The sequence below is a fragment of the Periophthalmus magnuspinnatus genome, chromosome 18 (assembly GCF_009829125.3).
Source record: "Periophthalmus magnuspinnatus isolate fPerMag1 chromosome 18, fPerMag1.2.pri, whole genome shotgun sequence".
In the NCBI taxonomy this organism is placed as follows: domain Eukaryota; kingdom Metazoa; phylum Chordata; class Actinopteri; order Gobiiformes; family Gobiidae; genus Periophthalmus; species Periophthalmus magnuspinnatus.
In genome coordinates this window covers 18,619,885-18,642,358 of record NC_047143.1, presented here as the reverse complement: position 1 = coordinate 18,642,358, position 22,474 = coordinate 18,619,885, and the positions used below count along the sequence as shown (strand labels likewise).

Here is a 22,474-nt window from a genome sequence, read left to right as displayed (position 1 = left end):
CACAAAGCAGAAGGCATAAATCAACTTAACATTTTTAAATTGGTAAAATTTAAAGAATAAGCAGTTAGCCTAATGTTAAACCAATAGATTTTAAGATTCTATATACTAAACTTTAAACCATAAACCATTCATTTAAAAGTATTTTGACACTAGTGTGATCAATGCAACATTAGTGATCCAGCAGTTTATCAAGTTGTTCCGTGGCTCTTTTGCTTACTTTTATATTGTTTTGTCCAGTTAATCTCCATTTACATTATGCACTGTGGTACACATGGCAGATTTTGCTATAATACTATCAGCAGCACTTTATAGCATCAAAGCTCATTATCTTCAGCTTTATAGCATTTGACCCATCGCTAGGTCAACAGTTAGGAGTGGTGGGTGACCATAGCACCCACCCATTTGAGCAAAGATCTTAGTCAGGAGTACTTAAAATATAAATGTAAATGGTAAATGATAAATACCAGTGCATACAAACTCCGCACAGACAGGCCCTAAATGATCCAGGATTCTTGGACCTTTATGCTGAAGTGTGAGCATGCTAGGCCAGGAGGAGGACTCACCACAGCAGGGGAGGGGATGTGGATGATGGACACAGATCGGGGCCGGATGTGGTTGACCAGCTGACAGAGCACAGTGCCGTTGGACAGCGCCTCACCCAGGTCATCAGGGAGACTTATCTTCAGACGGGTCTCAAGAGTCTGACAAATAACAAAGCCAATTCAGTTTGGGGAGTTTTTTCTCTTTTTATTTCTATTGAGGGCTAGACAAATACAGAAATAATTAACAAAGTTGATTAATTCTGCATTTGTCCAGGAGGTTAACGTGTAGGGCCCTAGTCGGCTAAAGAGATTCTTGGTCTACTAATGAGATACCCTATCGACCGCTTAGTTGACAAAAAGACAAGAAAATCAAAAAACTACAAAAATCAAAACTACTATCATCTGACCATGTATCCAACCCAAACACTCTCAAAACTACAACTCCACAGAAGTTCATGTAAAAACAACTATTTATATATAAATGTACAAGGAAACTGTATATAGATTAACTACCAAATCATCAGCCAAGTAACGTCATATATTCTCCTATCTCCTGTTGTCCCATATAAATCCTTAAACTCAAAATAAAATGATTAGTTGACTAATATAAGATTTGGTCGACTGAGACACCATCGACCGATTAATTAACTAAATGACTAAGGCAGTGGTTCTTAACCTTGTTGGAGGTACTAAACCCCACCAGATTCATATGCATATTCACCGAACCCTTCTTTATTGAAAAATAAAATATTATTTTTTTTCAAATTCAAGACATAAGTATGTTTTACTGGTGCACAAAATGAACCGTGCATAACATCACTGTGTTCAAAGAATAAAACAAATACAATGCATGAACTCACGACTTTTTTAATACTACCACACTGAAATTATTTTAATTTTTAACCTTATGTATTCCAATAATGAACTTATTGTATTTGTGGTATTTATTATTTTTAACATTTTAACACAATTCCATCAGGCTAGAATAATAATGAATATTTACTGCAAATCAGTGTGACTTCTGCTGTTGCCTTTGAGAGACCAGTTCAAACACGCGTGGCTTCACCTTGGCAAGTGCCACTCTCATGTCATTTTCACAGCAAAGTCTGTTCCTTTTCTTCGTTTTTATGTCGTTTTATGTTTTTATGCTGTTAGAACGGCTCATTTAAGTCGGGTGGGTACTTCGATAGGCATATCAAAGGGTGCATTTGTCGAATTGGGACACGGCCTGCGTCTGGAGATGCTCGCAGTCCGCGAATCATATGAGTCGGGTGTGTGTCTTGACCTCCGCTGAACCCCTGAGACTGACTCACTGAACCCCTAGGGTTCCATCTAACCCAGGTTAGGAACCACTGGACTAAGGCCTACAGCCATATTAACATGTTTTGTTGACATGACTATGACTTTCAAGTTTAAGCTCTTCTGTTCTAGATCTGGACAGATTTGCTCAACGAACTGTCCCAAAGACAAAAATGATTTTGTTTCAGACATATGAAATACTGTAATATGCTAAACCAGCCACAGATGTTTTTCTTAGAAAGTGGGAAGGAATGTGAATGGTTTAAATAAAATGCATTCCACAAGCATTTCTCTACTAGAAAGTGCAAGTGAGCTTTTAAAATGTAAACCAAAGTAAGACTATTAGTTTTTACCCTGCGTATCTGTGTGACGTCTGGCCTGTCCTCTTTGGGTGAGCGCAGGGTCATTCGAGACTCACTTCGTCCAGATTCGCTGAGTGTTACCCCTGGAAATAAAACCAATTTGTTTGTTAAAATCTCAATAAAGTAACAGATTTCCACATTTACAGGTCAAAAGCAAGTGTTATGTTGTTGTACCCGGTGACTTGACTGTGCTGCGGGACGAGGTTCGGAAAAGGAAGCTGTTGGGTTTTGGAGCCTGACCAGGCGGAGAGGACGTCTTTGGAGAGGAGGGGGCATCTACAACTTCAAATAAGACCAAATAGAAAATAAGCACTAAGCACAGCACTACATTTAAAGAAAATATATTCTGCTTTTTCTGGGTATTTACACACATGGACAAAATTGGTTCCCATTGGTTAATGAAAGAAAAACTCACAATGGTCACAGAAATAACTTGAATCTGACAAAATAATAAAAATTCTATAAAATTTAACCAATGAAAGTCAGACATTGCTTTTCAACCATGCTTCAACAGAATTATTTACAAAAATAAACTCACGAAACAGGCCTGAACAAAAATAATATAACTTAATATTTTGTTGCACAACCTTTTGAGGCAATCACTGCAATCAAATGATTCCTGTAACTGTCAATGAGACTTCTGCACCTCTCAGCAGGTATTTTGGCCCACTCCTCATGAGCAAACTGCTCCAGTTGTCACAGGTTTGAAGGGTGCCTTTTCTAGACGGCATGTTTCAGCTCCTTCCAAAGATGCTCAATAGGATTTAGTTCAGGGCTCATAGAAGGCCACTTTAGAATAGTCCAATGTTTTCCTCTTAGTCATTCTTGGGTGTTTTTAGCTGTGTGTTTTGGGTCATTGTCCTGTTGCAAAACCCATGACCTGCGACTGAGACCAAGCTTTCTGACACTGGCCAGCACATTTCTCTCTAGAATCCCTTGATAGTCTTGAGATTTCATTGTACCGTGCACAGATTCAAGACACCCTGTACCAGATGCAGCAAAGCAGCCCCAGAACATAACAGAGCCTCCTCCATGTTTCACAGTAGGGACAGTGCTCTTTTCTTGATATGCTTCATTTTTCCATCTGTGAACATAGAGCTGATGCGCCTTGCCAAAAAGTTAAATTTTTTTTGTTACCATTTGTATTATCCGTCTCTTTAATTTGTCATCAATTTTCCTCCTGCGGCCACGTCCAGGGAGGTTAACTACAGTCCCATGGATCTTAAATTTCTGAATAATATGTGCAACTGTAGTCACAGGAACATCAAGCTGCTTGGAGATGGTCTTATAGCCTTTACCTTTTACATACTTGTCTATAATTTTCTTTCTAATCTCCTGAAACGCTTTCTTTTGCTTCCTCTGGTCCATGTTGAGTGTGGTACACACAATGTCACCAAACAGCACAGTGATGACCTGTAGCCCTATATATAGGCCCAGTGACTGATTACAAGATGTAGACACCTGTGATCATTGGACACACCTTGGTTTATCATGTACCATCATGTTTGTCCAGGCCTGTTTCATGAGTTTATTTTTTTAAGTAATTCTGATGAAGCATGGTTAAAAAGCAATGTCTGACTCTCATTGGTTAAATTTCATAGAATTTTAATTTATTATTACTTGTGTCAAATTCAAGTTATTTCTGTGACCATTGTGAGTTTTTCTTTCATTAGCTGAAGGGTACCAACAATTTTGTCCACATGTGTAGTATGAAACTATAACATACCTATGACTCACTAATAAAAACAGGTCCACTGACTTTATGTTCAAAACTGCAGAACTGATAGATCCCACCTCCTCATAGTGGTATTTTACCATAACAATCAGTGGATTTTCATTTACATATTTTTGAAAAAGGCTTTGAACCCTACACTAATGACCCAGAATTTTTTGGAATTATTTAAAGGAAACACACAACTGTGGGTAGAGATTGAATGCAGAATAATACAGTATGACGCAAACATGCATGAAGAATCAATAAAAATACAACTCAGAGGATGCTAATGGTGAAGACATGCTGCTATAAACTAGTTAAAAGCATATTCAAATATATTTTACTTAATATGCCCTCTTTAAAAAGCACACAAGGCTATTTTCAATAAACAGCATAAAGTACCTGTCTTGCTGCTGGAACGCTGCAGACATGGTGACACACTTCGCATTTGGTCTGCGCTCTGGAAAAGACACAGAATTACAATGGCACAAATTTGTAAAAACTCAATGAAAATCTGACACTTTAACAGGCAAGATACACCAGAACTTACTGCACATCTTTGGCGCAGACCTGTGTGGGAACTGTTGTTCTCTGGTGAACTGCCACTAGAGGGAGATACAACACAATGTATTTACTTTCACACTTAAATATGCTGGGCCTTCTTTTATGAGTGGTAGAAAGAAGATCAGCTATATTTGAATAATCGTCTATTCTATCCCTTTTGGGAATATTTCTGGCTTTCTGGCCTCTAATACAAAAATCCCTTGCTGTCTTATAGTTTTACTGTAAGGAAACCAAGCTATAAATACAATTCAAAAATGTCACCATTAAATTTGTTTTCCAAGCTATGTGTTCTTTATTAATTACCCCACTCCAATCCTGATCTCTGTTAAGATTTGTGGTGCTTACCCTGATAGAGTTCCTGTGTGCGGAGTAGGGGTCACATGACTTCCTGTCTTGCTGGATGACCTCAGCAGACTGTGAAACAAAGTTTTGAGTTAATTAGAAGAGCAATAGCAGAGCAGACACACAGCTGGACAGGCTGGTCATGTGATATCCGTGACTAACCAACCAACCAATGTGGGCTTTATTTGAGCGTAACCCCAATAGCTACTGCACATTTAAAATTTGAATAGAGGTCATGCTTTGAATAATGGTTCTTGAGTGGCAGTAACAAATGCAAGGAGACGTTGCAATCGAAAATGAATCAAAACTTCAAACTAACTATAACAAATGTTGATGCGGAAAAGACAATATTCACTATTCTGACCTTAAGTATCATGTTTGAGAAATTCGGAATGGGCAGCAAAAAAAATCCTACTGTCAATAATAAATACCGGATTCACACATTGGACCAGTTTATAGAGCTAATAAAGTTTGAAGTGAATACACAATAGTAAATGGTATTAGGTAAGGTCTGAATGAGCCCCTTGTTTTAGAGTTTGTTGTCTTTGCCAGTCTTTGGCCAAGATTTGGAAACCTTGAATCTCCATGTGTGACCTGCATAAAATATTATAGTTTTGTCTTGGATGCATACATTTTGGCTGTGTTCAGACTGTCCTGGTTTGGTCCTGTTCTAGTCTTGCGTCCATGGTCCCAGTTTAGTCCTGATTTTGGTGGATAGGTATTTATCACATTGTGGGGACACACTCAATTTGTGTGGACCAGTCATGGTCCACACAAATTTATGGGGACAAAAATCAGGTCCCCATGATATAAATCCTTAATTATTAGATCAACATGATGTTCACACTTTATGTACGGTTGGGGTCTTAGTTTGGTCCCGTTATAATCCTTGTTCAGCCCTGGTCTTGTCCATGTTAGTATGTTTAGTTTTGGATTTAGTCTTTGTTTAGTCACAATTTTGATATGGTGAATGGGCAAGGAATAAATATGGTTAAGGTCAGATTTAGTCTACAGGAAATTTCTGTAAGTCAATGTAATATCACCAAAAGAGCATGGAAACCCAAAACAAATCCTTAAATAGCTAAGTACAGCTCAAATAGCTCAAACTTCCTTACTTGACTCTTACCACACCTGTATTGCACAAGCAGATCACATTTGCTTTTACATATAAATGCTTCTAAAATGCACTTCTGTAATGGGAGCTTGCATATAAAACTTCCTGTAGCTCTGATTGTGTGGGTGTGTACCTGGCCTTCTCTCTCTGCTGTTGCTGCTGCCTCTCTCGCTCTTGCCAGATCTGCAGTGTTCCCGGACGTCTGCGCTCCTCTAATGTGGGACTGGATGGGGACAGGACGGGGGACGAAGACAATGTAGATGAGGGGCTGCAGGTGTCCACATGGAGACTGGACCTGAGCATATTAACAAAATGACAATGACAAAAGTTAAACCAATGTATTGAAAAAAATGATATTTATTATTTCAAGAAAAAATAATCAAATTCAGAATGCTGGTACAGCATTCCTATGCCCTTTTGAAAAATGTGTCCCCAAAAATATAGATTTGCAAGATGCAAGATTTGGACAGCTGATAAGAGCTTTCCTGTAAAAAAGAAAAAAAATGACAAATTTTTACAATAAGTAGGATAAGACACAGACCTATTTCTTGTATGCCACACTTCCTTTGTATCAGTTCAATGGTGTTTAGAAACTGTGTCCAGCTCCCATTTGGAGTTTGTATGTCCTATTTGTGGAGGTCCCAGAGGAAGTGTGGGGGGCCTGTCCGTGGAGCATCCGCTGAGTCTGTTTATAGAGGCATACTTCCCTTGTGAAGAAGACTCTTTCCCAATAGTTCACTGTGCATTTGGTTAATATGGCTGTGCTTAGTCATTTGTTCTGAGTACACAGAACAAAACTTGCACTGACAACAACATTGCTAATGCTGCTCATGAACAAGCCAGCAGCCCATTGGAACTGCTCATGTTGTAATCGTATATAACCTTAAGCAATTGGATTTAGTCTGGTGGTGTTCTATGCAAAACTCAGAACAATCAGGAATAAACCAGGATTTCACTGCTTTTACTCTGTGGTAAACTAACTTGTTATGAAAAACAATTGAATTACTTTGTGTACAAAATGTGCAGTACACACTTGCCATGGTCCAAGTTAAAATACTAAACTATTATTGCTGACCACACCTCCAGTAAACAAAAAGACAAAAAATGTACTTGGATTTTTTATTACTAGAAAATATTCTGCACTTGAACCTGAACTTTAGGTTCTCTGTTCAGTAAATAAACAGTGGACTTCCTCTACATATGACATTGCAATCATATGATATTGATTGCATCCAAATGTTTCCTCTACATATGATACTGCAGTGAGCGGTTTAACAAATTTGATGCTCTGATTGGTTAATGAGTTATACAGGTATGTGAACTTAAAATTAGAGACTGCATAAAAATACTGAACATGTGTCTCGTCCATTTTAACCAACATAATTAAATTAAATATTTCAAACATGTGGAACAGTAGTTGTTTATGTAGTATCGGTAGTATTGGTAATACACTTTATAATTATAATATTTGCAATCTTAATAATGCATGATGACTTGATTAACAGATTTAGGTTTAGTAACTACATAATAAAAAGGTTAGGATTAAGAATAAGGGCTATCTTATAATCAAGTAGTTACTAAGCAAGCCTGACACATTCTTAGTAAACTATTTGTTCATTATAATTTAAGACTTTCTTCATTCTTTATAATTCTAATTAAGGTGTAGTTATTATAACATGTTACTGTATTATGTGTTGTGGTGATTGTAAAAGTAGTAGTTGAAATAGCAGAGATGTAAACCACATTCTCTTTGGATGGGAAATTAAAACTTTGTACTTCTGCCTTGACCTGAACTCTGAACAGCGAGTTAGTAACTTCCCACAATGATACAGTATACAGTACTTCATCTCCACAAATTGCCCTAGATTTGCGATTTCTTTATGCAGGTGGACAGCGTCATGTAGCCTGAAGGCTTTGAGTAAGACACAGCTAAATGTGTGGAAGTTATGGGAACTGCGTAGTGTTGACTTTTCCCAGCTCCTCAAACATCCAGTTAAGTGACCTTGTGGAGTGCAGGAGGAAGTCAGACAAAATGATAAACCACTGAAAGCCTTTATCTCCATCTATGACAGTATGCACACTTAGTCAGAAGCTAATGTACGCTAGGCTCTGACAGTTAGCCAATAATGAGGCTATATCACAAGTTACTTATTGGATGAATATATGAGCGTGCTTCCTGTACACAAAGGAGGCTGTACTCAACTCGGAAACACTAAATGATCTTTACCTGAAAAATAATTCCCAATATGGGCTATTGAGATAATGAAAAAGTCTTAAACAATCAGAAAATCTCACTTATATCTGCAACATACACACCAATACTGTTCCATTGTAAAAAAAAAAAAAAAAAAAAACAACTCACTGGAATGTGACAGAATGTTACACTTGTACTGTTTTTATTATGTTTGGCTTAAGCTCCAAAGATTTAGCATTGCATGGGTGACGTAAGCTTGTGGGCCAAACATTGACGCTGTAAGGAGGGCCGAGAGAGTTTGCTAGTTTACTCTAACATGCATGGATGACATAAAAAAACACATTAGGCATATTTTTGATGAGGGAACAACATTCTAACATGGTATAAAGATCCAAAAAGTCGATATTCCGTACTAACCACTTTTTCACAGATTTTTGTTGGTCATCATACAAGCCTACCATGTCACAAATAATGTAAAAGACCAGATGGGAATAGTCTGATATCCATTCATGTATCCTAGTACCAAGGCTTAATTTCAGTAGGCTACTTGTTTTGTCCTGATAATTGACCTGTTACCCAAACATCTGCATAGCAAAAGAGAGCATGACAGGAGCAATATATCACATACAAACAAGAAGTTAAGAAGTCTTATGTATTCTGTCATTCTATTGTATTTTTGATCATAGAAATCAGAAATAATTTCATACTGTATTTAGGTATGGGTATACTTAGTTTTTTTTTTTTTTCAATGAATTAAGACTCCCCTCCCCGAACCGCCACCTTAATGTGGTGGAGGGGTTTGAGCACCCGAATGATCCTGGGAGCTATGTTGTCGGGGGCTCCATGCCCCTGGTAGGGTCACCCATGGCAAACAGGTCCTTAGAGACGGGTCTGACTAAGAGCGGTTCAGAAGCCCCCATGAAGAGTAATACAACAAGGCCAGTTACGTCGCACGGACTGGCGTTACCGGGGCCCCACCCTGGAGCCAGGCCTGGGGTGGATGCTCGGCAGCGAGCGCCCGGTGGCCGGGCCTTTCCCCATGGGGCCCGGCCGAGCCCAGCCCGAAGGAACGACGTGGGGCCATCCTCCCGTGGACCCATCACCTGCGAGAGGAGCCATGAGGGGCGGGTGCTGAGAGATCTGGGCAGCAGTCGAAGGCGGGGACCTCGACGACCGGATCTCCGGACATGGAGACTAGCTCTGGGGACATGGAATGTCACCTTGCTGGGGGGAAGGAGCCTGAGCTTGTGCGGGAGGTTGAGCGTTACCGGCTAGATATAGTTGGCCTCACCTCCACGCACAGCTTGGGCTCTGGAACCCAACTCCTTGAGAGGGATTGGACTCTCCATTTCTCTGGCGTTGCCCGCGGGGAGCGGCGACGAGCTGGTGTGGGCTTGCTCATTGCCCCACGCCGCCACGTGTTGGAGTTCACTACGGTGAACGAGAGGATCGCGTCCCTGCACCTTCGGATCGGGGACAGGTCTCTCACTGTTGTGTCGGCCTACGGGCTAAACAGCAGTGCAGAGTACCCGGCCTTCTTGGAGTCCCTGGGAGGGGTACTAGACAGTGCACCAACCGGGGACTCCGTTGTTCTCCTGGGGGACTTCAATGCCCATGTAGGTAATGACAGTGACACTTGGAGGGGCCGGATTGGGAGGAATGGCCTCCCCGATCTGAACCCGAGTGGTGTTTTGTTATTGGACTTCTGTGCTAGTCACAGTTTGTCCATAACAAACACCATGTTCGAGCACAAGGGTGTCCATCGGTGCACGTGGCACCAGGACACTCTAGGTCGGAGGTCGATGATCGACTTTGTTGTCGTATCATCTGATCTCCGACCGCGTGTCTTGGACACTCGGGTGAAGAGAGGGGATGAGCTGTCAACTGATCACCACCTGGTGGTGAGTTGGATCCACTGGCGGAGGAGGAAGCCGGACAGACCTGGCAGGCCCAAGCGCATCATGAGGGTCTGCTGGGAACATCTGGCGGAGCCCTCTGTCAGAGGGGTCTTGAACTCCCACCTCCGGGAGAACTTCTCCCTGATCCCGGGGGAGGTAGGAGACATGGACTCCGAGTGGGCCATGTTCTCCACCTCTATTGTCTATGCGGCTGCTCGTAGTTGTGGTCGTAAGGTCTGCGGTGCTTGTCGTGGCGGCAATCCCCGAACCCGGTGGTGGACACCGGAAGTAAGGGATGCCGTTAAGCTGAAGAAGGAGTCCTATCGAGCCTTGTTGGCTCGTGGGACTCCTGAGGCAGCTGATGAGTACCGGCGGGCCAAGTGTGCCGTGGCTCAGGCAGTCCCAGAGGCAAAAACTCGGGGTTGGGAGGAGTCCGGGGAGGCCATGGAGGAGGACTATCGGACGGCCTCAAAGAGATCCTGGCAAACCGTCCGACGCCTCAGGAGGGGGAAGCAGTGCTTCACCAACACTGTTTACAGTGCGGGTGGAGGGCTGCTGACCTCGACTGGGGATGTTGTCGGGCGGTGGAAGGAATACTTTGAGGATCTCCTCAATCCCACTGTCACGTCTTCCGAGGAGGAAGCAGAAACTGGTGACCCGGAGGTGGACTCGTCCATCACCCTGGCTGAAGTCACTGAAGTGGTTGGCAAGCTCCTCGGTGGCAAGGCTCCGGGGGTGGATGAGATCCGTCCTGAGTACCTTAAGTCTCTGGATGTTGTGGGACTGTCTTGGCTGACACGTCTCTGCAACATCGCGTGGAGGTCGGGGACCGTACCTGTGGAATGGCAGACCGGGGTGGTGGTCCCTCTGTATAAGAAGGGGGACCGGAGGGTGTGTTCCAATTACAGGGGAATCACACTCCTCAGCCTTCCCGGTAAGGTCTATTCCAGGGTGCTGGAGAGGAGAATCCGACCGATAGTCGAACCTCAGATTCAGGAGGAGCAGTGTGGTTTTCGTCCTAGTTGCGGAGCACTGGACCAGCTCTATACTCTCCATCGGGTCCTTGAGGGTTCATGGGAGTATGCCCAACCAGTCCACATGTGTTTTGTGGATCTGGAGAAGGCATTCAACCGTGTCCCTCGTGGTGTCCTTTGGGGGGGTGCTCTGGGAGTATGGGGTCCGGGGCTCTTTGCTAAGGGCTGTCCGGTCCCTGTATGGAGCAGGAGCTGTGTTCGCATTGCCGGCAGTAAGTCAGACCTGTTCCCGGTGCATGTTGGACTCCGCCAGGGCTGCCCTTTGTCACTGGTTCTGTTCATTATATTTATGGACAGAATTTCTAGGCGCAGCCAGGGGCCGGAGGGGGTCTGGTTTGGGAACCACAGGATTTCATCTCTGCTGTTTGCAGACGATGTTGTCCTGATGGCTTCTTCGAGCCAGGACCTGCAGCAGGTAGTGGGGCGGTTTGCAGCCGAGTGTGAAGCGGCTGGGATGAGAATCAGCTCCTCCAAATCCGAGGCCATGGTTCTCGACCGGACAAAGGTGGTTTGCCCTCTCCGGGTGGGTGGTGAGTCTCTGCCTCAAGTGGAGGAGTTCAAGTATCTTGGGGTCTTGTTCACGAGTGAGGGAACGATGGAGCGTGAGATTGACAGGCGGATCGGTGCAGCGTCTGCAGTGATGCGGTCGCTGTATCGGTCCGTTGTGGTGAAGAAGGAGCTGAGCCCAAAGGCAAAGCTCTCGATTTACCGGTCAATCTATGTTCCTACCCTCACCTATGGTCATGGTCGCGGATACAAGCGGCCGAAATGGGTTTCCTCCGCAGGGTGGCCGGGCGCACCCTTAGGGATAGGGTGAGGAGCTCGGTCACACGGGAGGAGCTCGGAGTAGAGCCGCTACTCCTACACGGCGAGAGGAACCAGTTGAGTTGGCTCGGGCATCTGCTTAGGATGCCTCCTGGACGCCTCCCTAGGGAGGTGTTCTGGGCATGTCCCACCGGGAGGAGGCCCCAGGGAAAACCCAGGACACGCTGGAGGGACTATGTCTCTCGGCTGGCCTGGGAACGCCTTGGAGTCCTACCGGAGGAGCTGGAGGACGTGTCCGGGGTGAGGGAAGTCTGGGAGTCCCTGCTTAGACTGCTGCCCCCGCGACCCGGCCCCGGATAAGCGGAAGAAAATGGATGGATGGAATTAAGACTCCTGGGAACTTGATGAGAAGATGAATTAATAATTTGAGATATAGTGTAGTGAAAAGGCAATTAGCTGTGCATTCTCGTATTTATCCTATTGATATTTCGCGATTTTTCGTGACATCATCCTGGGGGTGTTGCACCTTTATGTCTATGTTACCATGGTGACACAATGCACACATTAGCAAACACTGATAAAAATATTTTTGCAATAGACTGAAAACTTAAGAAAAAACAACATGTAGTTAAATAACACATTTTCAGGAGTCTGTGATCAATGCAAATGTTCCTATTCACATTAAGGAGTTTGATTTTCAACAAAAAAAGATGAGAGTGACTACCTGAAAAACTGTTGGCTAATCCTAGCTAGAGAGGGAAAATCAGCTCATCTGTTATAGTTTCAGTGAAGTCAGTTCTTTATGGTCAAATTGTGTTAAAACAAAGCTCATATTAATTTGAGTAAAAGAGCTAAATACAGTGCCTACTGTTAACATCACACTCCCAAGGAATGTTGGTAACATCAGCTGCAAAGTATCAATACATCAAACTTAAGCATTAGACAACAGCGGGCTCTAAAACTACCCTTGACTTTAGAACGTAATAACACAGATCTACCAAAATGTACATAAATAGTGTCATCCCTGGACTCTGGACTGACCTGCACGTTGTTGAGGACCCGTGGCTATGAGGAGCTCCACAGCTCTCCTTCAGTTCCTGGAAAATAAATAGTCATGCCAATAAGTCCCTGGTCAGAGCTATGTAGAGAGAAAAAGCTATCAATTAGTGAATACCAGAAGAGGTGTGGTGAGGGGAGGCATGGGGCCATCCGTCCTCATCTCCTCCTCTTCCCCCTCTGTCACACTGCTGTCGATGAAGTCCACCTGTTCCATGTCTCCATTCACTGGAGAGAAGGAGGGAGAACACAATGACCTTTTTAGTAAGAAAATAGTATAGTGTAACACCAGAAAAAACTGCATTACTGAATTTTTATGTTACACACCAGTTTCTGAAGTCAAGCTCGGGTTAGCCATATAAGTCCAATTGATTTGAAATGATCAATGGTCCTGTGATGGTCAAATTGTTTAGTCTAAATCTAAGGTAGAGTCCTGCTTTTTGGATTAGAATGTACAGTTCCTATGATTATTTCCCTCTTGCTATAAGGAATCTATACAATTGTCAAGAGGTGTGTTGATCATATAGATGCAATATGCAATATGAAATATATATGAAGGAATTATTAATATATCAGTCTGTGTCTGTGAAAATTTGATTGGTCATTGGTATCATCATTGAATCTGTTAGACCAGTGGTTCTCTAATTCAAATTGATTTTTAGATATAATTTCTAAATTCTCACAGCCAAAATCCTAGTACCTGCATCATTAATCTAGTGCTAAAGCAACCTCTGCAACTCAGTGAGTGAATTCTGGAGGTTCTGAGTTTTTACATGAGGCATGGCCTGTCCATATACTGAGAATGAGGAAAGCCTGTATGTGTCCTCTATATGCAGGTTAAGGCACTGGCAACCCTGGTTCAGTTGTGACTGTAGTGCTCCTTTACTACATACACTGTCTTTAAAGTAGGGATGACATGGACACTACATAAATACTACTACTAGATGCACTAGATAGATATTGAACCAACAACTTGTGAAAGAAACACATTGACCAATGTTGTCTTCCCAGTGGTTTGAACACTGTAACTTGCTACAGTTGTTTTTTGTTGATCTGATATCTTACCTTTGGTGGACTGTATATGGGCCACATCCTCTTCTTCCTCCTCCAGGTTGCGTGTCTCTCTGCTGACCTCGGCCAGTCGGAGGGAGCGCTCCGAGAAGTCGTCTGCAGACTGCGACAGCACAAGGAACCATAACTCACAGTCCATACAGGAGGAAGAAGGCCCAATTGATTTCACAGTTATAGTCTATTCTGCTTATGGACCATTATTATGTGAAAAGTGCTTATAATTATTAACTACTGGACTGCGGCAAACTGATAAAAAATAAACTAGTTCTGTTTTCAGGAATTTTCACAATTCTCCAAACCATTTAGGCATTTGAAACATTTTGAATGCTCTTTCTGTCAAAATATACAACAATAATAATAACATGCAGTGCATGCAAACAGTGTAAAAGAGAAGATTGCATAAGTTTTAAGAGGTGTTTTATTAGGTCCCAAGCCTCTCCAGGAATTACCCAGTGACGGGTCTTTCCCATGTCTTGGCCTCATTAGTGCGATCGCTTTGAGTGTCAGTCAGTGTAACCACAACACTTCTGTGGTACTGAAAAACCAGGACAGATTTCAAGGACACAACCCTTGTCCACACCAATCTAAGATTAAAAATTCCATTTACAAATTCTGCAGAAATGTGTAATTTGAAATCATTTCAGTTTTAAGTAATAATGATTAAGATTCAAGATCAAGATTGAAACTTGACAGTAGTAACATGTAAACCAATAAGACTTGGGATGCTTAGTTGAACAGCTATTTTGGCTTCAGAATCGGTATAATACAAACATTATATTCTAGCCAACCACATCAAAATTTCTCAATCATTTTTACATCTTACATAAAACTTGTTAAATTAAATACATTATTGCAGATATAACAAACTGCATTTTATTCAACAGACTAAAGCCACACAACACAGTTAAACAACACCACCGTCTACCTATGGGATTACATTAAACTTAATTCCACAGCCAAGGTCAGAGCTGTGCTTCTGTTATAGTGTACATTAGATCTGTAACACGTGGTCCATATATATTGTATGAGTACTGTAGAGTCTTACCTCATTCCCAGACCAGCGCTTACTGCCACTGTCCACACTGTTGAAGCCCGAGTCCAGCCCTCCAAACTGACCAGTGAACAGCTCCTGCTCTGATAAACTGCAGGGACAGAAGATAACGTTAAAGATATGTATACACTCACCTTGGGTACACAGGTGTGGGCTATTAGGCCACTGTGATTTACACAAATATTGAGTTATCTTTGACCTTGTTTGAGTATGGTTTAAAACAAACAATGGGAGTTTCAACTCAGACCCTGTGCATAACAACTCTAACAAATCTTGGAGAGGATATGACAAAAATCTACAGTGATTAAAATGGTTTTAATAGTATTTTACATTTTTCTTAGGAAATATTAGTATAATCTGAATTTATGTTTTCTCAATGTGCATAGTTTGTTGTAAATGTCTAGAGACATTTACAACATTTACACTTTAAAATTACCTGGTCCACTTTAAAATCAAAGCAATAAAATAGTAGTGAAGGGGGGCGTAGGGAAGGTGACACAGAGAGAAAACAATATTTTGATGTTTTTGAAGCATCCGAATAATGATATTCAGATGAGATAATGAGGTTTAAGTATCACTTTATTTATTTACTTTATTTTAATCAGCTCTTTTTATAGTATTTTATTAAACAATATACTCAATATTCAAATTATTTATATCTTCATGATATTAGCCATATTTTGATATTCTGTCCCCCTCTAATGGGATAACAGTAGGTCCACATATGTTCCTAGTGTGATACATTCTAGTGTGCTACATACCAGCTGTTGAAACCGGTGGGCCGCAGGTGCCTGTCCAGCTCGTCCGCGCTCCTCTTGCAGGCCTCCATGTTGAGGTACTTGAAAATGTGGTATTTGCCTTTGGAACAGATCTGTGCGGGGGGCATGATGAGCGGGTTGTTGTCCAGGGAGATGCTCTGAAGGTGCCGCAGGTGCCGGTAGCACACAGGGACGTGGGAAATGCGGTTACAGGAAACATCGAGGCGGACAAGAGGGAGCTCGGAGATTTCTGTGTGAGAAACACAAATCAAAAGATGCTTAAAGTGTAGGGACAATCTACAAGGGAATATAGGATAGTAATTAGACATTAAAATAGCATTAGTAGTTAGTAATAATGTTATACTTTACTTGTTATGCAGTAGGGTTGTGAAAAGAATGGATAACCAGATACTGATTGATCATAAAACTAGTATCAAAACTAGATACTAATTTGAACAAGTATCAATACTGTAGTGGTCTTTATCTATATATTTGAAATGGTATGAGACAGCAATAGTTAAATAACTACTATTGTTTTTTCATTATCATTGTGGTATTGAAATTTTAGTATGGTGACACTAGTATGCAAAATACTTTACCTTTGCTGAAGTAAAATTAGTGTCACAGTCTCTGAATAAAAGCAAACTATATGATTGTCAGTAATCCACTTCAAATGAAATTATGCTGTACTCATGACATGACCGCACAACTCTGATTCTCACCCGTCTCTGAACTATTCTATTATACAGAGATCTAACCTTTGGGCTTCTAACTCAATATATTGGTAGTACTTCAGAATATACACTTTGTTTTTAATAGCAAATCAATACCACTTAAATGCTGTTGGCTCTTATCCTAACTGACAGCTAAGATATACAATACACTCTAATGTTATATAAATCACCACTTCTTCCATACTTGTTAAAGCACAGTATGTGCTTTGTGCTGATTTCTAAGTTGTTCCTGAAAGTTTTTTTTTCCTTTACTGGGGCAGTGTGTACCTTCAGGCAATGAGGTGAGCTGGTTCCTCCTCAGGTTCAGGTCGCGCAGACATTCTAACTGTCCGAGTTCTGGAGGCAAACACTGCAGCTCGTTACAGCTCACGTCCTGTGGGACCAGAGCACAAGAAACATAACTCCATCTGCTATAGGACAAAAAGAATCATGAGTTTTTAAACACCATACTGATCAATCTTGATTTTTATTCAACAATACTGAAGTTCCCTTCAAACCACATGCTTTTACTGACAGAGGATTGGCTGTAGACTTCTCGATTAATTAGACCTAAGCAATTAGATTGACGATTAGAAATGACTGAATCTCAGTTGTATAGTCCCTACCATCTGGGCATCCATAAGCTAATAGAACAGTGAGCATATTCATTGTGTGGAACTACCAATTTAAGAAATAAAAGTGGACATGACCGCTTTGAAATACAAACATAAAAATCCTCACTGCTTGACAGTTGACACTATATTACAAAGCACATTACTACACAGTACCATAGTGCTACCAAGACAGCACAATAGCAGCAGTGTTAAACTGCTATGAGATCTTTTGAGGATCTGGAAAGGGAAAAGGCTCGTGTTTAAATTAGGGACGCAGAGATACCACTTTTTGTAAAAGGAGTAGGAGCACTTCATTTTGAGTACTTGCCGATACAAAGTACCAATACCAGACATTGTTCATACAGGTGTTTGATTAAATCTTATTCATTTCATAGGATTTTTATAGTATAGCCACTTAGCAACGTTAGCATACTACTATTGTAAACACAAACACTGTGCTATCCTTTGTGAGCTATAAAACCCTTTAGAGTCCTAAATATGTTTATAGTTCATGTGACAGTCACATATGATTAAAGATGAGCTTAATGAGAAGAACTGTTATTGTGGTTCTTTATGGTCGCCTCTGTGCAGTGCTCACTGCTCAGAGCACACTGCTTAACTGAGAGCATTTGTCAGACATTTGTTAATATTAAAAGGTCCACTATGGACTTTTTTCTGGCAGAGGAACTTGTCTCCATGGATATATTTTTGTTTTGCCTGGAATGTTCCACAAGATGGTATTAAACAAACCTATCTGGGTGACAGTAGCTCAGTTGGTAGAGTATTTGTCCACTGATCCGAAGGTTGGCGGTGCGATTCTAGCTCACACAGATGAATGCTGTTGTTGTGTCCTTGGGCAAGACACTTAACCCACCTTGCCCTCAGTGTCTGCGTGCACTGGTGTATGAAGGTGTGTGAATGGGTGAGTGGTTCTGTGTTGTAAAGTGCTTTGAGCACCTTGAAGGTGGGAAAGCGCTATAGAAAAATGTGACCATTTATCTCCATGGAGGTGATACCCCAAGCCAAGTTAAACATCAGTCCCTTCCTGTCACAGTAAGAATGCATGTCAAGTATTTTGCAGCAATAAAAAACATATATAATAGCTTAAATGCAAGAAAGATAAGTTTAATGCTGTACTGTGGAACATTCCGTGCAAAGTAATAACATCTCCATGGAGACAAGCAGGTGGCATGACCCCCACCAGAAGAGTTGCAAAGTGCATATTTAACTAATGTTATAACCCACAATGAAAGTGTGTACAAGTATATGGGAAGCGCAAAACCTGTTTCCAAATGAAAATGTTTAGTGCAAAGCCCTGAAATAATGGAGTCGTAGAGCTCACAAAATTACAACCTTCTTGATAAACAAAATTTAAATACTATAGAATTGTAGTTTTTCTTACTCCTGAAATGCCTTATTGTCAAGTTGCTCTGCGCGGGTGTGTGTACTTACCAGTTGACGGAGGTGTGTGAGTGCGTATAGGGAGGCAGGCAGCGTCGACAGCTTGTTGTTACTGACGATAAGCACTCTCAAGAGGGGCAGCTGGAACACCGACAGGGGTAAGCTGGACAGGAGGTTTCGACTGAGGACACAAGTTCACAAAAGAAAAAAAAAATTTACATCTCTGGTTTTCAAATTGCGATATGTAGGGTTCTTATAGTAGTACATTTGCAACTTTGTTTAGATCTAGTGGAGTACTGGTTTAGTCCTAGTGTAGCTCTGTTAAATACTGGTTTACAACTTCTGTTCTTGTGTAGTCTTTATGTCACCCTTGTTTGGTCCTGCTTTTGTTCTGGTCTTCTATTGATGTAGTCCTGGTTTAGACCTGTTTAGTCCTTGTTTAGGACTGTTGTTCACCTGTGATATTGTCCTGGTCTAGTCCTGGTTTTATATGGTTTTGTATTTATCTTACATGTTGACTAGAAATCAAAATGTGCCATTTCTAGTAAAGGCCAAACAGTTCTCTAGTTTCTTGAAAGAAGTGAAATGTTTGAGAACCCCACATTTCCAGGCCATACAGTAATAATATCATGTGCTGTATATTTGCACAGAGGCCACACTTTTGCTACGTGTCTTAGCAGCCAGCTGGAGGGTTAGCGGTCTCCTAGCAACAGTACTATTACAGTGTGTGGGATGGGAACTGTTGGTATGGTACTGTACTGGAAGGAAGATTTGGACAGCTCAGATAGATTTCCCAGCTTTGTGCAAACACTAGGGCTTAACTTTCAAACAGTCAAGACAGAATAGACCTGGAAATTAAGCCTTTTATGTGCACAGTATAAAGTTTTGTCAATCAAGAAAGTCAAACATTTTCACATAGATTTGGGCTACTTTTAAACAAAGTAGAATATAGGATGGTTTCACATAGATTCAATGGTAGTCCAGCTAAATCCAGGCTTTTAATTGATGCATTTAAATTAAGCAGTTGAGGCATTATAAGACATAACTGAGCCTCATGTGACCACTGTGTTGTGTGAGACATCACAGGAATAGTGAACTGACTGAATGTGATACGATGCATTTTCACATTTCATTTGCTGACTGATTATCTATATCTGTCCCAAATACTGTAGCTGGCTGTAGACCCACACATATAATTGACAATTAGAAATGACTGACCCTCTCTTGATTAAAATTTGATACAAATTTGAGGGTTGTATACCTGAGGTTGAGGTAGGTGAGGGCCTGCAGGTTGGCCAGGCTGGAGGATAGTGAACGCATTCCATTGTGGTATAGGCTCAGAGTCTCCAGAGATATGAACTGACACAGCTCCTCAGGCAGCTCGCACAAACGGTTTTTGGACAGATCTAAAAAAAAAAAAAAAAAAACAACAACAACAAAAAAAGCGCTATTTAATAAATGAGATTGTGGTATTCATTTATACATAGTCAGCTTTAGGTAATGAACCCCGACCCATCATCAATTCAGAATAGTTTGAACCAAAATAGGTATCCCCATTTTGTTTTTTATGGCTGGTTGTTTCACATGAGTGCATTCACAATAGTTTTAACCACAGCTCTATAATTAGCAGACATTTTTCGGTTCAAGAAAAAAGAAACCACTGCTATGATAGAATGTTGGCCAGGCCTCAAAATGTCCACTTTGGTCCAAACTGGGTGAACCCGTCTGGAATAGCCACTTCCTGTTTCTGCTTTCTCAAAACGTAGGCCAATCTCCTCCAAGTCAATCAGCTATTAAAGATAAACCCCATTTGTTATAGCTTGGACTTATAGGTGCTCTATGTAAATTTTTTGGTAGAGTGCACACCACCTGCTTGTGTCCATGGATATATTTTTCCTTTAGTTGGAATGTTCAGTGTTTCAGTGCTACAAAACACATAAACTTTTACTGTGAGCGGGTTCACCTCTCCACAGATATGAGCTAGTTTAGCCTTGTGGCTAAGTAGTCACCTGCTTGTCTCCAGAGTTAGGTTTAATGCCATAATGTATTACATTCTAGGCAAAGCAATGATATCTACATGGAGACAAAACACCTTTAACTAAAGTACATGTATAATATTCCAGAGATTTCCAGTAATCCCTTGCCTCCAATAGCCAGGGCTGCACGTTTCCTTATCCCAAGCCATTATATCGTGACCATCGAAGCTCATAAGCATTTTGTTCATCCTCCCCCATCCTGCATCGTCTCCAGGTTGTCCCTGTCATCCCCACAATACAAGCCCACAACTATCTGAATCCCCCTGTCTCTTTACTAGCATGGTACAAAGTGAAAACATGTAGCAGCACATCCGGTAGCATTGACAGTCTATAAAAGTGCAGTGATTTTCAAACATCCACTATTAGCACATAGCATTCCCCGGCAGCAGGATGTCTGTCAATGGCAGACAGCCCAATGGCTCTGTATTGATTGCTGTTGGATGTTGCGCTTGGAGGAGGAGACTGAAGCGCTCTCTTTCTAACCCACTTTTTTATATGGGCTACTACCTACTGGGTTCCATTAATAAGGACATTTACTCAAAATCCACTGCAATGTAATGTGTAATAGCTTAGTTTGATGTAGTATGGTTAGTGCGTCATCAAAGGATCACCACCAATGCTATGATTCAAGGAGCCTACTTATAAATTTAATTTATTTTTTTGTGCATGTGCATCCCTGAGGAGGAGGAGGGAAGTCTGGGAGTCCCTGCTTAGACTGCTGCCTCCGCGACCTGGCCCCGGATAAGCGGAAGAAAATGGATGGATGGATGGATGGTGTATGTGCATGAAGAGAAGTCCACATATAGACATAGAACAATGCTCAATACTATAATATAACACAATACAATACACATTTCACAGATAACTGAAAGAAAACAGGCCTAACTCTGCTATACTTGAACAGAGAAGACATAGTGTAATTGGCCTACAACATATGGAAATTATACTGTACTGTATTGAGTCATGAGAAAACTGTATGTTTGGATTTTTTTCACGTATGTATATGTGTTAGGGATACAGTTTTTTTAAATGGAGATTTGTTCTTTCTGTAGACTTGACTTGACTCAGTGCTTGATTTAGAGTTATCTTTGTCAGACCTGAAACGTGCATACCCGCTGCTTGTGTATTAGAATCACTGATTCTCCTGAGTCTGTGAAATTGTCCAAATGGGATGTTTAAAATAATGCCAATGATTTTTGTTTCCTTCAGACACTGAAATTGCTACATTCTACCTCTTGCCCAAAATCCATTAAAACGTGCACACAGCACCTCAAGGACCCATTATAATGGGAATAAACACCATAACTGAACCTACAGTTCTGTCCTGTGGTGCAGGACACCACACATGTTTTACAAAAATGAAGGGACATCCATTATAGCCCAGAATTTTTCCTAGTAACCATGGATGTGGAGCCTTTGTATACCAGTATTGACCATTCTCAAGGACCATGCTTCACTAGTTAGAAAAAAACTAATACTACTACATTTGACACATTGAACATTACATAATATTATCTCCTTGTTCCAAGATAAACTATACCAGTGGTTCTTAACTTTGTTGGAGGTACTGAACCCCACCAGTTACATATGCATATTCACCGAACCCTCCTTTATTGAAATTTTTTTTTTTTTTTTTTCCAAATTCAAGACATATGTATGTTTTACTGGTGCACAAAATGAACCGTGCATTAACATCACTGTGTTCAAAGAATAAAACCAATACGATGCATGAACTCACAACAAATTACATACATACCTTTTCACAAAGATATGACCTTTTCTAATACTACCACACTGAAATAATTTTCATTTTTAACCTTTATATTCCAATAATTAACTTATTGTATTTATGCAATTTATTATTTTTAACATTTTAACACACACCCATCACCTAATTTCCATCAGGCTAGAATAATAATGAATATTTAATATTTTTACTGCAAATC

At 41.1% G+C, this 22,474-nt stretch overlaps 2 protein-coding genes across 4 annotated transcripts in view; one reads left to right on the top strand and one right to left on the bottom strand.

Moving 5' to 3' along the window:
- adam19a (ADAM metallopeptidase domain 19a) overlaps window positions 1-22,474 on the top strand; it is a 281,413-nt gene that overhangs the window by 150,038 nt on the left and 108,901 nt on the right. The gene's annotated exons all lie outside the window — the stretch shown is intronic.
- The window catches only part of lrch4 (leucine-rich repeats and calponin homology (CH) domain containing 4), a 50,277-nt gene that overhangs the window by 5,943 nt on the left and 21,860 nt on the right, over window positions 1-22,474 (bottom strand). For 2 of the 3 annotated variants that reach the window (XM_033983484.2, XM_033983486.2), the window contains exons 2-16: window positions 19,754-19,898; window positions 18,544-18,673; window positions 16,766-16,871; window positions 15,768-16,014; window positions 15,001-15,097; window positions 13,950-14,058; window positions 13,003-13,112; window positions 12,870-12,925; window positions 6,071-6,232; window positions 4,827-4,895; window positions 4,468-4,522; window positions 4,320-4,377; window positions 2,378-2,485; window positions 2,195-2,286; window positions 564-701 (exon numbers count right to left, since the gene is read on the bottom strand). In XM_033983484.2, coding sequence (XP_033839375.1) covers window positions 564-701; window positions 2,195-2,286; window positions 2,378-2,485; window positions 4,320-4,377; window positions 4,468-4,522; window positions 4,827-4,895; window positions 6,071-6,232; window positions 12,870-12,925; window positions 13,003-13,112; window positions 13,950-14,058; window positions 15,001-15,097; window positions 15,768-16,014; window positions 16,766-16,871; window positions 18,544-18,673; window positions 19,754-19,898 — 1,682 coding nt within the window. The remainder of the gene's footprint in view (window positions 1-563; window positions 702-2,194; window positions 2,287-2,377; window positions 2,486-4,319; window positions 4,378-4,467; window positions 4,523-4,826; window positions 4,896-6,070; window positions 6,233-12,869; window positions 12,926-13,002; window positions 13,113-13,949; window positions 14,059-15,000; window positions 15,098-15,767; window positions 16,015-16,765; window positions 16,872-18,543; window positions 18,674-19,753; window positions 19,899-22,474) is intronic. The other variant, XM_033983485.2, reaches the window with a different exon arrangement.